Source organism: Medicago sativa, chromosome 7 (assembly GCF_051527215.1).
Source record: "Medicago sativa cultivar Bolivia chromosome 7, Bolivia_mono, whole genome shotgun sequence".
Taxonomy (NCBI): Eukaryota; Viridiplantae; Streptophyta; class Magnoliopsida; order Fabales; family Fabaceae; genus Medicago; species Medicago sativa.
The window spans coordinates 57,875,964-57,889,235 of NC_140755.1; the positions used below are offsets into that span (position 1 = coordinate 57,875,964).

The following is a 13,272-nucleotide window of genomic DNA, read 5'->3' on the forward strand; positions in this document are numbered from 1 at the left end:
CAGATTTTATTAATTTTGACATCTATGATTGTATTCATGTATATTATATAATGATTTTATTTCTGCATGATGTGTTAGACTGTGCCATGATATACGTAGTGGTATATAGTCAATGTTTGTTGCACTTGGTTGTTGAAGTTAAAACTTCAAACTGATTCGTTTACTCTTTCTTCTGCTATCTCTATTAATTTTGTTTATTGTATAATTATGACAGGGATGTCTGGGCGAGACAAGGATAGGGGTAAGGCTCATGCTGTAGATCATGGGAAGCCGAAGAAAAAGAAGAATGGAAGAATAGATGTTTCCTCGAACCCTACCAGACAGTGGGTTCGGCCGACGGGGGTTACCTTCCGTAACATTGATGAACGGACAGGTACTCCTATTCGTACTGCTACTACTCCACCTCCTTACTCCACTCCATTCCCGACTATTCCTCCCGCACCATTCCCGCCTAATCCTCCTGCCCCATTCCTGCCTAGTCTTCTCGCATCATTTCCAGCAGCTACTACTAGTCAGGCTACTACTAGCCAGCCCCCCATATATTCTAATCCTGGTTTTGCCATGCTTGGATTTACTCTGCCATCCACACACTCGCCAAATTACAACACCACCCCATATAATGTCCGACAAGGATTTAACACATCCGTTCCATCACAATCATCAACGGAACTGATGCAAGATCTTATGCAAACTGGCAATTTCCTAGCCTTACTTGCTGATCAACGTCCTCAACAGCAACAACAACAACAACAACAACAACAACAACAAAACAACCAAAATGAAGAGGTACCATCTGGGGGTGATCAACAACGACGACAACGGCGTCACATCATTGAAGACTGGGAGTATGTGGATAAACTTGTTGTGGTTACACCAACACCTGAAACGTAAGTAATAAAAATTTAATTTGTTACCTATGTTTGACCTAATTCTTATTAGTTTTTTAAATGCATAATTTAATTAACAATTCAAATTTGTAGGTTGGAGCCATCCCACGGAGTATCAGAACATATTAGAATGGCGATCCAGACGTTTTACCCTAAAGATAGGCGTTGGGCTGTATATACAGATCTTACTACCGATGACAGGAATGACCTTTTTAAATACTTTTCGGTAAATACTTTTCTCCTTAGTTCATAAATAAAAAAGAACCTCCAAGTTTTGATTAGTTAAATCAAATTTCTTCAATGAGCCATTGATTATTGTTTTTAATCTTTAACTTTGATTGCAAAACATACAAATTGATTTTGAAATTGCTCTTCTGCAATGTGGTTTGTCATAATAATGATCTCCTTCATCCATAGCATGGAGCCTCAAGTAAATTCTTTTTGTTCAATCTTTAGTGTTGTAGGAGAGCATGTATGATTTTGATGTCTTGAGTTTAGAGTTTGCTTGATTTTCTTTCTACTGTCTTTTGTATCTTGATCCATTAGCCAGCCAGATTGTTCCTTCCCTGATTGCTTAATTTTAGCTTTTCCTATAAGCGATCTTAGGGTTATGCTTCTCTTCACTCTTCTTTTACGATACGTTATCAAGAATTATTTTTGTAATTTTTGGATTATTGAATATAAACATCATTGGAAAATTAAGATACAATTGGACGTTTTGCAGCGAGCTAAGAAGTCTTGATGATTAGAATGGTTTGATACGAAAATGGGGAATGGCTCCAGATAGATAAATCATTTTTTTTATTGCAGGATTTTTGTAGATGGGAATCTCATCATCACACTCTTGTAGAGAGAAACTTTCATAGGGTAGCTGCAAGACGTTTATCAGATTTATTGTATGATGAACGGCAGGAATTGAAAAAACGTAAGGGCAATTATCGTACAGAATGGATCGGAGAAAAAAGCTGGGACTTATTGCTGACGTATTGGAATGAAGATCCACATTTTAAGAACCGGTCCAAAGCTAACAAGGCGAATAAAGCATCTATTGTAGGAGGACAGTTGCACGCACAAGGCTCTGTCAGTTCCGCTACCCATGCTAGAAATTTGGTAAAAAAATATATTTAACTATTAATATTTTTTATATATGTATATATTAATTTTGCCAAATGTTCTAATTGGTTAATATTTATGTGTACAATTAGCGAAATAGATTGGGTAGATATCCTTATCCGGAAGAGATCCATGATGAGACTCATTTCAGTCAGAATCTTGGTCGGTATGTCGATGCTAGAGCTAGCAATACCCAGGTAAATTTTTAATAATTTTCTGTTCTCTGATGTGTTCAAAGGATGTGTCGGTCATATGTATGCATTGTCAATTGGTGCCTTTCATTTTTATTTGATGCTTATAAATATCACATTGTTAGTTAAATTATTAAAGCTATAGCTGCTGCCTAGAAAATGTTGTCATGTTCTGTTCTGTTTGCCAGCGTTTTTTGTTGGTTGGTGCCTTTCATTTTTGAGATTGAAGCTATCAGCACTTTTTGTTTGTGGCTTGCTTGCTGCTGCTGTGTCTGTGTTTTTTTCCTTCTCGGTTTTGACTTTATTGTTTATTACTTTTCTTTATAGGCAGCTTATCGCACGAATGCAGCAGAGTTTTTGGAGGAGAATCTTGAGATTCCATCATATCCAGAAATTCCCTTCCCCATTAAACTTCAATTATGGGCAAAGGCTGCAGAAAAAGGAAGACTGGATGGAGGAAAAGGAAGAAAGGGTAGAATGTACGGTCTTGGGCCGTTAGCCGGCAATGTGGTACATGGAGATTTGTTCTATGTTCCTCCTCCACCAGAGTCCTCATCTCGTTCTCGGGATCTGCCTCTTGAGATGCAAGCAATGATACAACGAATGAACCAGGAGTTGTAATCTCAAAAGGAGGCATTGGCAAAGAAAGAAGAATCGGAGAATGAGTTAAGGGAATTGCTGGTCAAACAAGCAGATGAAATGAGAGAACTCAAAAGGATGGTTACGAAAAGGATGGGTGGCATGAAGAGTAGGAAAACATTGGAATCATCGTCGCCATCGAGTCAATCATCACCATCGGTTCAAGAAGACCGATCACATGACGACGATGACAACGTTGATGATGATGATGAGGACGGCGAGCGGGATGAAGATCATAGCGAGTAATTTTTATTCTTGTTGTGTATTTTGGTGTTGTTTTTAGCAGGTTTTTTGGTTAGGGACTGATTTGGGGCACTTTTGGGGTTGTTTTAGGTGGTTTGCAGTGGTACATCACCACTGTCAAAGAAAATTATGGTTGCCTCACCACTGTTAAAGATAATTTTAGTTGCCTTAATGAATTTTATGTAATTATTATCAACATTATAGAAACAAATTCTCAAAAAAATTTGGGTGTTTTTGAAATTTTGGCGCACTTTATTTATTTGTTTTTTTTTTTTAATTTGAATTTGTTCTGAAATTTTGGTGCCATTTTCATTTCAAATTTTCATTTCAAATTGAAAATTTGGATTTAATTTAATGTTTTTTTAATTATTAATGTTTCCTAGGAAACTTTCGTCGGAAAGTGTGGGGTAGCCTGCAAAATGCTTTCCTACCAAAATTTCGTCGGAAAGCATGTGTCAGTTTTGGCAGTCTGCAAAGTGCTTTCCTACAAAACTTTCCTAGGTAAATTCCTCGGAAACAACATTTCCTCGGAAAACTTGTAGGAATAGATCTAAAATTTCCTACAACTGATTTCCTCGGTAATCCCTAGGAAAACAATGTTTTCCTACGAAATAGGCTTGTTTTTCGAGGAATTTTTCCCTAGGAGCCAATGAACACATTGTTTCTTCCACACACTGGTTTACTTCATATCACAAAATCTTGCCTAAACCTGTGAATTTACCTAATGGCACATCAGTGTTAGTTGAACATGCTGGTACCATTCATTTTTCACCTCAATTTTATATTGATAATGTCTTGTTTTCTCCTTTGTTCAATTTGAACTTGATTTCCATCTCTAAAGTTTGTGAGTCCCTGAATTGTTATGCCAACTTTCATGACAAGAAATGTTTCTTACAGGATCTTCAATCCCAGAGGATGATTGGTTTGGGTAATCAATTTGAAGGTCTCTATAGATTAGACTTAGGATTTTTTGATTCATTTTTAACCAATAAAGTCAATGTCAATAATGTTGATGTCAATCATACTATTCCTGCTTCTGCCTTATGGCACTTCAAATTAGGTCATGTTTCAAATAAGAGGCTTTCATCTATGTCTCACCTTTATCCTGGTCTTACCTTTTATTCTCATGCAACTTGTGATATATGTCAATTTGCCAAACAAAGAAAACTCCCCTTTTCCTCAAGTTTATCTGTTGCAACTAGCAAATTTCAACTTTTACACTTTGATATTTGGGGACCTTTGTCCATCACTTCTGTTAATAACCATATATACTTTCTCACCATTTTAGATGATTATAGCAGATTTGTTTGGATTGTCCTTTTAAAATCCAAGTCTGAAGTCTCTCAACATGTCAAAAATTTCATTTGTCTCATTGAAAACCAGTTTCAAATCACTCCTAAAACCATCAGAACTGACAATGGACCTGAATTTTTGCTCTCTTCCTTTTATGCTTCCAAAGGAATTGTTCATCATAGGCCATGTGTTGAAACACCACAACAAAATGGTAGGGTTGAGAGGAAACACCAACACATTCTTAATGTAGGCAGAGCCTTACTTTACCAATCCAAACTTCCTTCATGTTACTGGTCTTATGCTCTCCTGCATGCAACTTTCATCATTAATAGAGTTCCTTCTCCTAACCTACACAATAAATCATCATACCAATTACTTCATAACAAGTTACCTGATCTTGAATCCTTCAAAGTTTTTGGATCTCTTTGTTACTCTACCACTCTTCAAGCACATAAAACTAAACTGTCTCCAAGAGCCAAAAAATCCATATTTTTAGGTTACTCTGTTGGATTCAAAGGATCAACCCTTTTAGATCTCAACTCTATAGAAATTTATGTTTCCAGAAATGTTGTTTATCATGAACACATTTTACCATATCCTTCAAATTCCTCTTCCATTACCACCTCTTGGGACTATTTTGCCTCAGATTCTTGCATCACAAGTAACCCACCTGTTCATACTTCTCCTTCCCTTCCTGCCACCGTCAATGACCCTGAACCTTCCCATGATGAACCATCATCTCCTACACCACCTCCCATTCTCAGACACTCCTCTAGAATATCAAATCCTCCATCCCATTTGCAAGACTATGTCTGCAGTAATGTCTCTTCTGATTTGTCTGTCAAGTATCCCATTTCTGAGTCAGTTTCTTATAACAGTTTGTCTCCATCTCAATGTGTCTTTACTTTGTCAATTGACTCTCAATCTGAACCAACTACATATGATGAAGCAAGCAAGCACATTTGTTGGCAGCAGGCCATGCAAGCTGAACTGAAAGCTCTTGAAAATACTGGTACTTGGAAACTGGTGGATTTACCACCTGATGTTAAACCTATAGGGTGCAGGTGGATATACAAAATTAAGCATCATGCAGATGGCACTATTGAAAGGTACAAAGCAAGATTGGTTGCTAAGGGATATAATCAAATTGAAGGACTTGACTACTTTGACACCTATTCACCAGTTGCAAAGCTTACCACAGTGAGAACTGTTATTGCCCTAGCATCCATCAATAATTGGCACATTCATCAATTAGATGTAACAATGCTTTCCTTCATGGTGATTTACAGGAAGATGTCTACATGATTGTACCTCCAGGTGTCACAACTTCTAAACCAAACCAGGTGGGTAAGCTCATGAAGTCACTCTATGGACTTAAATAGGCAAGCAGAAAGTGGTATGAAAAACTCACCTCTCTTCTTGTTCAACATCAATACACTCAATCAAACTATGATCATTCATTGTTTATCAAACAAAATGCCAGTTCCTTCACCGTGCTCTTAGTGTATGTTGATGATGTGATTATAGCTGGCACTTCTCTGCATGAGTTTCAATCCATCAAGAATATTTTACATGCAGCATTCAAAATCAAAGATTTAGGCCAGCTTAAATATTTTCTTGGTTTAGAAGTTGCTCATTCCTCTCAAGGAATTTCCATATGTCAGAGGAAATATTGTTTGGATCTTCTTTCTGATACTGGTTATTTGGGATCCAAACCTGTTTCAACTCCTTCTTACCCATCATGCAAAGTTCATCAGGATTCCAGTCCTCCCTATCATGATGTTCCCTCATTCAAAAGATTAATAGGGAGATTGATCTATCTCACCAATACCAGGCCAGATATCACTTTTGCCACTCAGCAGCTCAGCCAGTTTCTTTCTTCACCAACTGAGAAGCACTTTCAAGCAGCTACTAGAGTGTTAAGATACTTGAAGAAATGCCCTGGTCAAGGCCTTTTCTTTCCTAGAGATTCTTCTCTGATGCTTTCAGGCTTCTCAGATGCTGATTGGGCAGGGTGCCTGGACTCTAGGAGATCAATCTCTGGCCAATGCTTTTATCTTGGAAAATCTCTCATCTCATGGAGAACCAAGAAACAATTGACTGTTTCCAGGTCTTCTTCTGAAGCAGAGTACAGAGCATTGGGAGCTGCTACTTGTGAGCTTCAATGGATCCTTTACTTGCTCAAAGATTTGCATGTGACTCTTATTAAGCCTCCTGCCCTCTATTGTGACAATCAAAGCGCCATTCACATAGCTGCCAACCCTGTCTTCCATGAACGGACAAAACATTTAGAGATTGACTGTCATTTGGTTAGAGAGAAGATGCAAGCTGGTATCATGAAGCTTCTGCCAGTATCTTCTAAGGAACAACTTGCAGATTTCTTCACAAAGCCTCTACTTCCTCAACCATTTCATACATTAATGTCCAAGCTGGGAATGCTTGACATATACCATGTCCCAGCTTGTGGGGGACTGTTAGAGAATAAGGAAGATGATAGTAATATAGCTAGAGACATAGCTTGCATTGCAAGTAATAATAGTGAAGTTAATAATAACTTGATAAGCAAGTTACTTTAGCATGTACATAGAAGCTTTGTACTCCTATAAATACTTCTTGTACTCTGTTATTACATTCAAGAGAAATGAATTTCAGTTTTTTTACATTTCCATAACAGATGGATATATAAAATCAAGCACCATGCATATGATACCATTGAAAGTTACAAAGCTAGACTATTTTCTAAAAGATATAACCAAATAGAAGGTCTAGATTATTTTGACACATACTCTCCTGTTGCTAAGCTCATAACTATCAGAGTAGTCATTTTTTTTGCCTCAATTAATCATTGGTATCTTCACCAATTGGATGTCAACAATGACTTTCTCCATGGAGACTTACAAGAAGATGCATGTACTCCAAACCTAATCAAGTGCGCAAGCTATTTTAGCCTTTATATGGTTTAAATCAAGCTAGCAGAAAATTGTATGAGAAAAGTGACATGGTACTACAAATGGGTGATGGAAATCTAGTCCTAGAAAAAACTACCAAAGATGCAGCTTGAGAAGGTTATAACAACGGTAAAAAAAACACCGCACATACTAAGAAGAAGAAAGATAAGGCCACAAACTCTCTAAGGGATAAGTCTTATAACTATGTTTGCTTTATAAACAAGCATTTCAACTTCGACAAAGATGTGGTTTCGATAAAAAAGATGGGTTTGGCTAGGGCGAGCGAGCTTACTCTTTTTTTCTTGTGAAAGTTATCAAAAACCAGTTTCTCAATATAGCTTCTAGTATAGTTTCTCAATTAGGACCGGATACGTGGTAACTTGCGTGACACGAGGAAAACAGGGTAATAACTCGTTTAACTCGCGTATACATTAGATAGCCTGTGGTTGGAAAAACCATACATAATAACATAAAAAGCGCAAGAGATTTTATTTTTTTTTGGTTACAAAAGCGCAAGAGATATAACATGGTGGGATTAGTTGATTACTCAAAAAAAAAAAAAAAAGGTCGGAGTAGTTGAGTTGCCACCATTTTAATAATGTAGTGGGAGTGGTTGGAGTTACGTTAAATTTGAGCAGATTTAAATTACAAATACATATGCATTTGTCGTTTTTATTAGCCATTTTCCTCATGATGTTTTTAGATAGTAAATTTAGTTCTCAAATGTATTTTGTGTTGGTCAATTTAATCAATAACATTATTTTCTAACAAAACAATGAGGTGTATTGATAATTTTGATACACTACAAGAAATTTGTCATATACCAACACACATTACTTAATTTAACAAACAAGACGCATAGAAGGAAATTGGTGATCACTCATCACTCAGCAGCATGCATATGCTATTGCTAGCTACTGTGGATTGGTAATGTTGATTAACCAGTTTATTATTTATTTATTTTACATAGAGATCTAGATAGATCAACTCCTTCACATGGTGGATTTTGAAGGCTGTCGCGGAACCCACAAAAGATGGTTTACAGGAAAGAAGTGGCACGCTGAAGAATTATTCCCAGGCTTGATTCCTATTGTTTTGAATAACTTATGATCTGGGTTCCAATCAGATGTATCCAAATGACACATTCCAAGAGCTTCCATTTTATCTCCATTCTCATCACCAACCAAAGATACCTTGAACACTTTACTCCCTGTAGCTATGTGATGACAACCGTAAACGGCATATGGATATGGCATGGGATGGCAAGATACCCATTTAGATGCATTAATATCGTGTGATACTTCCAATATGGTGTATTTCTGGAGAGGGATGGCTGAGGGTGATGGGTTGCTGGTTGTGAGAATATCATGTTTGGCTTCTGAACCAATTATTGTGTCAACAAATTTAAGCATGGACTCTACGGAGTTGACACACATCCTGGTCTCCCCTCTGACTCTGTCAGCTTCACAATGTTCAAGTGTTTTTCTCATAGATATGGCTTGTGGAGAATCTTGAGGGATTGACAAGAGATGTAAAACCCTTGTGAGCTGTGAGAGTGAGAGAGGAATTGAGTCAGCCTCCTTTTTCGAAAGGAATTGAGGAACTTTTTGGACCGGAAATTGTAGGGGCATTACATTTCCAACATGTAGATCATCCAAACTGAAAAATCCTAACTTGAAAGCTTCTGTGTGATCAGGATTCGAAGATGGGTGATCCTCTAGATCTTTTGAGTTGGCTTCACGGTTACCCCTAACGAGTAATTGATTGGGATTGTTGGACTGCTTATCTTCGTAGCCACCCCAAGTGACCAATAAGGGTTGCTTATCTTGATGGCCACCCCAAGTGACCATTAAGTGTTGCTTATCTTCTAGATCTTTTGAGTTGGTGATAGGAGTTTGGCAAGTGCACCAAATACTATCGAAGTAGTAAAAATATCGATCTCACGAGGACTGTTTTTAACTTCAATAATTCAATTGCGTTATAAAAATAGGATGTATAAAATTTATTTTGTTTTGCCACTAGGCAGTAGATTTGGTTTGATTTTAATTAAATCAAGAATCAGAAAATAAAGATTTGTTAAGAAAATATGGAGAGAGATGAGATCAGATCTGTCGAATCCTCTAAGTTCCCCTAATTGGTCTACTGCACCAATTTGTTATGAATCCTCTTCTAATTTACGATGATTAACAAAATAGCCCTAATCAATCCCTTGAGTTAGGACCCTCTTCTTAAACTACAGCCCCTAATTCCTTTGGTGGTCTAATAATTCTTGAAGGTTTTACCGAACGTTAACCTATTATCACTAACAAACGATTATCTATTCCTAGACTAACCCTGTTTATTAGAACAATTCAATTAGGTCTAAGTCGAAAGCCATGGTCAGTGGTCATTCGTTCTCACGAAATCAAGTTATATGTGATCAAGATATAAAAAGCATTAAGAACAATTGAATTAAATAAACTAGAATTGAATTCATAAACAAAATAGAGTTTCACAGCAACATGTGTCAATTAGGGTTACAAAGATTCATCTCGGATCTAATCTCTAAGAGATTTAGCTACTCATGATCGAGTTTTCAAATAGCATAATCAATGAAATAATTAAAACATACATGAATTGGTAAAAGGTTGAAGAAATCGCCCTTCTAGCCGTCTCCGATGTCTCAAAATCGCACTTTGCTCTCCAAAATCGTAACCCTTGTTCTTCAGATTGAGTGCAGTATTTATAGAAGTCATGGGCCTGACCCGTCAAAATCGCGCCGCGCCTATATATTGGCGTGCCGCGATTTTATTAAAACAGGGAAGATGAATTTTTGCTTCCAAAATCGCAGCACGGCTTGAAATTGGCGTGGCGTGATTTGCTTCAAACATACTTCAATATTTCAGCTTTTTTGCACTCCAGAACAGTATAAATTGCATGAGAACTCTATCAAAATATCACAATAAGTCCTAAAAATTACGTAATGACAGCATGTCATTACAACCCCAAATTTAAACCATTCTTTGTCCTCAAGGAATTTGCTCGCAACAGTGACAAACGATAGTAAAATAACAGTTACCTGACAAAACGGTAGTACCCAAAAGTTCATTCTCCTTCTAGCTAAAGATGAGCTAATTTGACTTGTTCGCATCCACCATTTCACAACTCCACGCATCAAATTGAAATAGGGTTCTACCAGTCGACATGCAGGTCTACATATTACCATACGCTTGAAAAGTTTCTAAACATCAATCAAAGTCAATATCATTACACACTTTTGAGGTCTTTAGGGTTATAACGGGGCTTAGGTGAAAGGTGGGATATATTTGGATAAGTAGGCTACACAAAATTTGAGTTAGGCATTCCTACGGAAGTTAAAACACAAAATTCAATCTTTCAATCATTCACCTTGTGGAATAACAATCAATGCAAAGGTACTAGAGAATATTTTTAACATTTAGGGACAATCGAGTTTGAAGTTACTCGGATTTTCAATGTTTTGTCCCTTTTTTCATCATTCAATTTCATTCATTTTTTTTTTGATACACCATTTTTTTGTGTGTATTTTTCATGATAAAGTTCATTCTTTGTTCTCTTATTCTCTAGTACCCCCACCCCAAACTTAGTTGGTTGCAAATTCCAATAGCAACCTCAAACTTAATCTTTAGCAACATTCTACAATGCCTTAACTCAGAAAATACATTATGGGACAAGTCCTAAAAGTCTCTAGGCTTGTAATGTAGTTTGTCACCGAACAAAAAGTACTAATCCTACCGGCTCACAATTGGTTAAGAAAGGATAAATTCAACAAATTAAAACAGGGTGGGCTTCAAAAAGGCTCACAGGACCAAGCACTTTTGCCTCAGTGTGTAATTAACAAAGACCAATCAATAATAGAGAAACAATGCAAGTTCTAGAAATGTAGTTGCATGGAAAACTAATCTAAATATAAGTAAATTGAAAAACAAAATTTGGCAATGAACCTTATGGCTGAGATTTCTGGAAGTATGTGACTACCTAGCAACGCCGTACACTTCGCCTTTGAATCAAGTCACCCCTCCTTTAGAACTTTTGGAATACTGTTTCATCAAACAACTGTTACTAAACTGGAATAGGTCACATGAAACAAAACAAATTCATTAATAATAAACAAGTGCAGGAGCAATTACAATAGGGAAATAAGTTCAATGGACTTTGACATAAAAAGAAAATAAAGAAAATACATCAAAAGAAAAATAACTGAAAATAAAATACAAAGCAGAAAATGCTAATCCATCAGTAGATCAGCCCATGTTCACATCATCATCCGAGTGTCCATCCCCTGGTGTCCTCAATCCTTCAAAGATGCCATCCCCTTGATCTTGCTCGGTGGCATTGAAACCATCAGTGATTTCCCTCCTCAATTTCTCAACCCAACACTCCTCCGGTGGTTGAACATTCAGCCATGCATTAAGAGCTTCAGGGCTGAAATCAATGTTCTTGCCTCGTACAAAAGATTGAAAGGGTGTATCGGAAACCCGTGCATTTGCAAAGAATTCGACGATCACAGTTTTGTTGTTCGCTTCATCGATCATCTCATTCAACCTCGTCCACCCTCTCCTTCGTAATTCAGCCTCAAAGAATGGATACTTAACAAGCCTTGTGAAGTCAAACTTTCTCTCCCCCACAACTTCGAAACTTTTCATGGATTGGTGGAACTCTTGGGCTTGGTCCTTGATGAAATGAATGGCATTTTCGGGTGGTTCGGATGCGGCACGAGGGCGTTTGGCTTTGCTTGTGGATGGCTTGGGGTTGGTGGCTTTCATTGAGCGGGTGTTTCGTGAATTGGAGGCCATTTGTGGTTAAGCAAGATGGTGAAAGGGAAGTTTTCTGAAGTTTGGGAAAGTTGTGAATGAATGTGAATGATGATGGTTTGGATTGATGAATTTATGATAGGATTGTGGTTTGATGATGTTTAGGAAGTGATAAAGTAGATGAAGATGGGAAAAATTCGTGAATGGGAAGTTTAGGGAAGTTTTGGTAGAGAAAAGTAGGAAGAATGGAATGAAAATGATGATGAACAGTGAGGTATTTATAGGCTGTTTGGGCAAAATCGCGGCACTCCATATATAAGGCGCAACGCGATTTTGATCAAACAGGGAGCTTCCTCAGGCCAAAAATTTGGTTTTCTTGAAAAGTGCCTGAGGTCAATGAATTTTTGAAAAACTTTTGAGGAGAGAATCATGCAAGACATCAGTACCTTGCATGATTTTATTGGCATGAGGTACACTTGAACAAATTTTTAAACTTTCCTGCCTCGTATAGAAAAGAAAAGAAAAATAATTTTGTGTTTTTGTTTTTGAAAGCAATAAAATCATACCTGAAAAATAAATAGTGGGTTGCCTCCCACCAAGCGCTTTCTTTTACGTCATTGAGCTTGATGCTTCAACCACTGTTAGGGTGGCAAATATGTCAGAAAGAACACATCATCCTTCTTCTTCCTCTTGTTTGGTAGGAATTCCATGAATTTGTAACAAAGAAGTAGATGTTCCCATGCACTCACAGTTAAACCTTTGGAATTTAAGCTCTCCCACCTTAGAGAAGGACAAGCAACCATCTGCACACGAGTGATTTCCTTAACCCCTGTTTGTTCAGACTTCGGGAAAATGTCATCACTCCTCACTTTTGGATTTTCTTCCACCACAACCTTGTGACACTCAATCTCCATCTGAACCAGCTTCCTCTGAGACTCATGTGCTTTCTCAACAAGATCACCACACTGAACATCAAACTTTTCAAATAAAACTTGATTTGACACCAAGAAATCATCTAAAATATTCTGAAGTTGAGTATTGTAATCGATGTTGATCACCTCTTTCTTCCCTTCACCATCACTACTTGGTTGATTCGCCTCATAATGACCACAACTCGAGATTTTGTTGTCCAAAATTTTGATCTTAAAAGATAGCATATATTTTTCATACTGCAACTTAGCAATCT

At 37.3% G+C, this 13,272-nt stretch overlaps 2 protein-coding genes across 2 annotated transcripts; one reads left to right on the forward strand and one right to left on the reverse strand.

Moving 5' to 3' along the window:
• Positions 1-207: 207 nt before the first annotated feature.
• Positions 208-2,812, forward strand: LOC146907108 (uncharacterized). The gene is made up of 5 exons (XM_085729032.1): positions 208-887; positions 981-1,113; positions 1,698-1,997; positions 2,093-2,197; positions 2,519-2,812. The coding sequence occupies exons 1-5, from the start codon at positions 208-210 to the stop codon at positions 2,810-2,812; spliced, it is 1,512 nt and encodes a 503-aa protein (XP_085585158.1).
• A 5,371-nt stretch (positions 2,813-8,183) lies between these two features.
• LOC146907109 (BURP domain-containing protein BNM2C-like) lies at positions 8,184-9,195 on the reverse strand. Its single transcript, XM_085726326.1, has one exon. It carries the CDS (start codon positions 9,162-9,164, stop codon positions 8,307-8,309), a length of 858 nt encoding a protein of 285 aa, XP_085582452.1. The 5' UTR covers positions 9,165-9,195; the 3' UTR covers positions 8,184-8,306.
• Between the last annotated feature and the right edge of the window lie 4,077 nt (positions 9,196-13,272).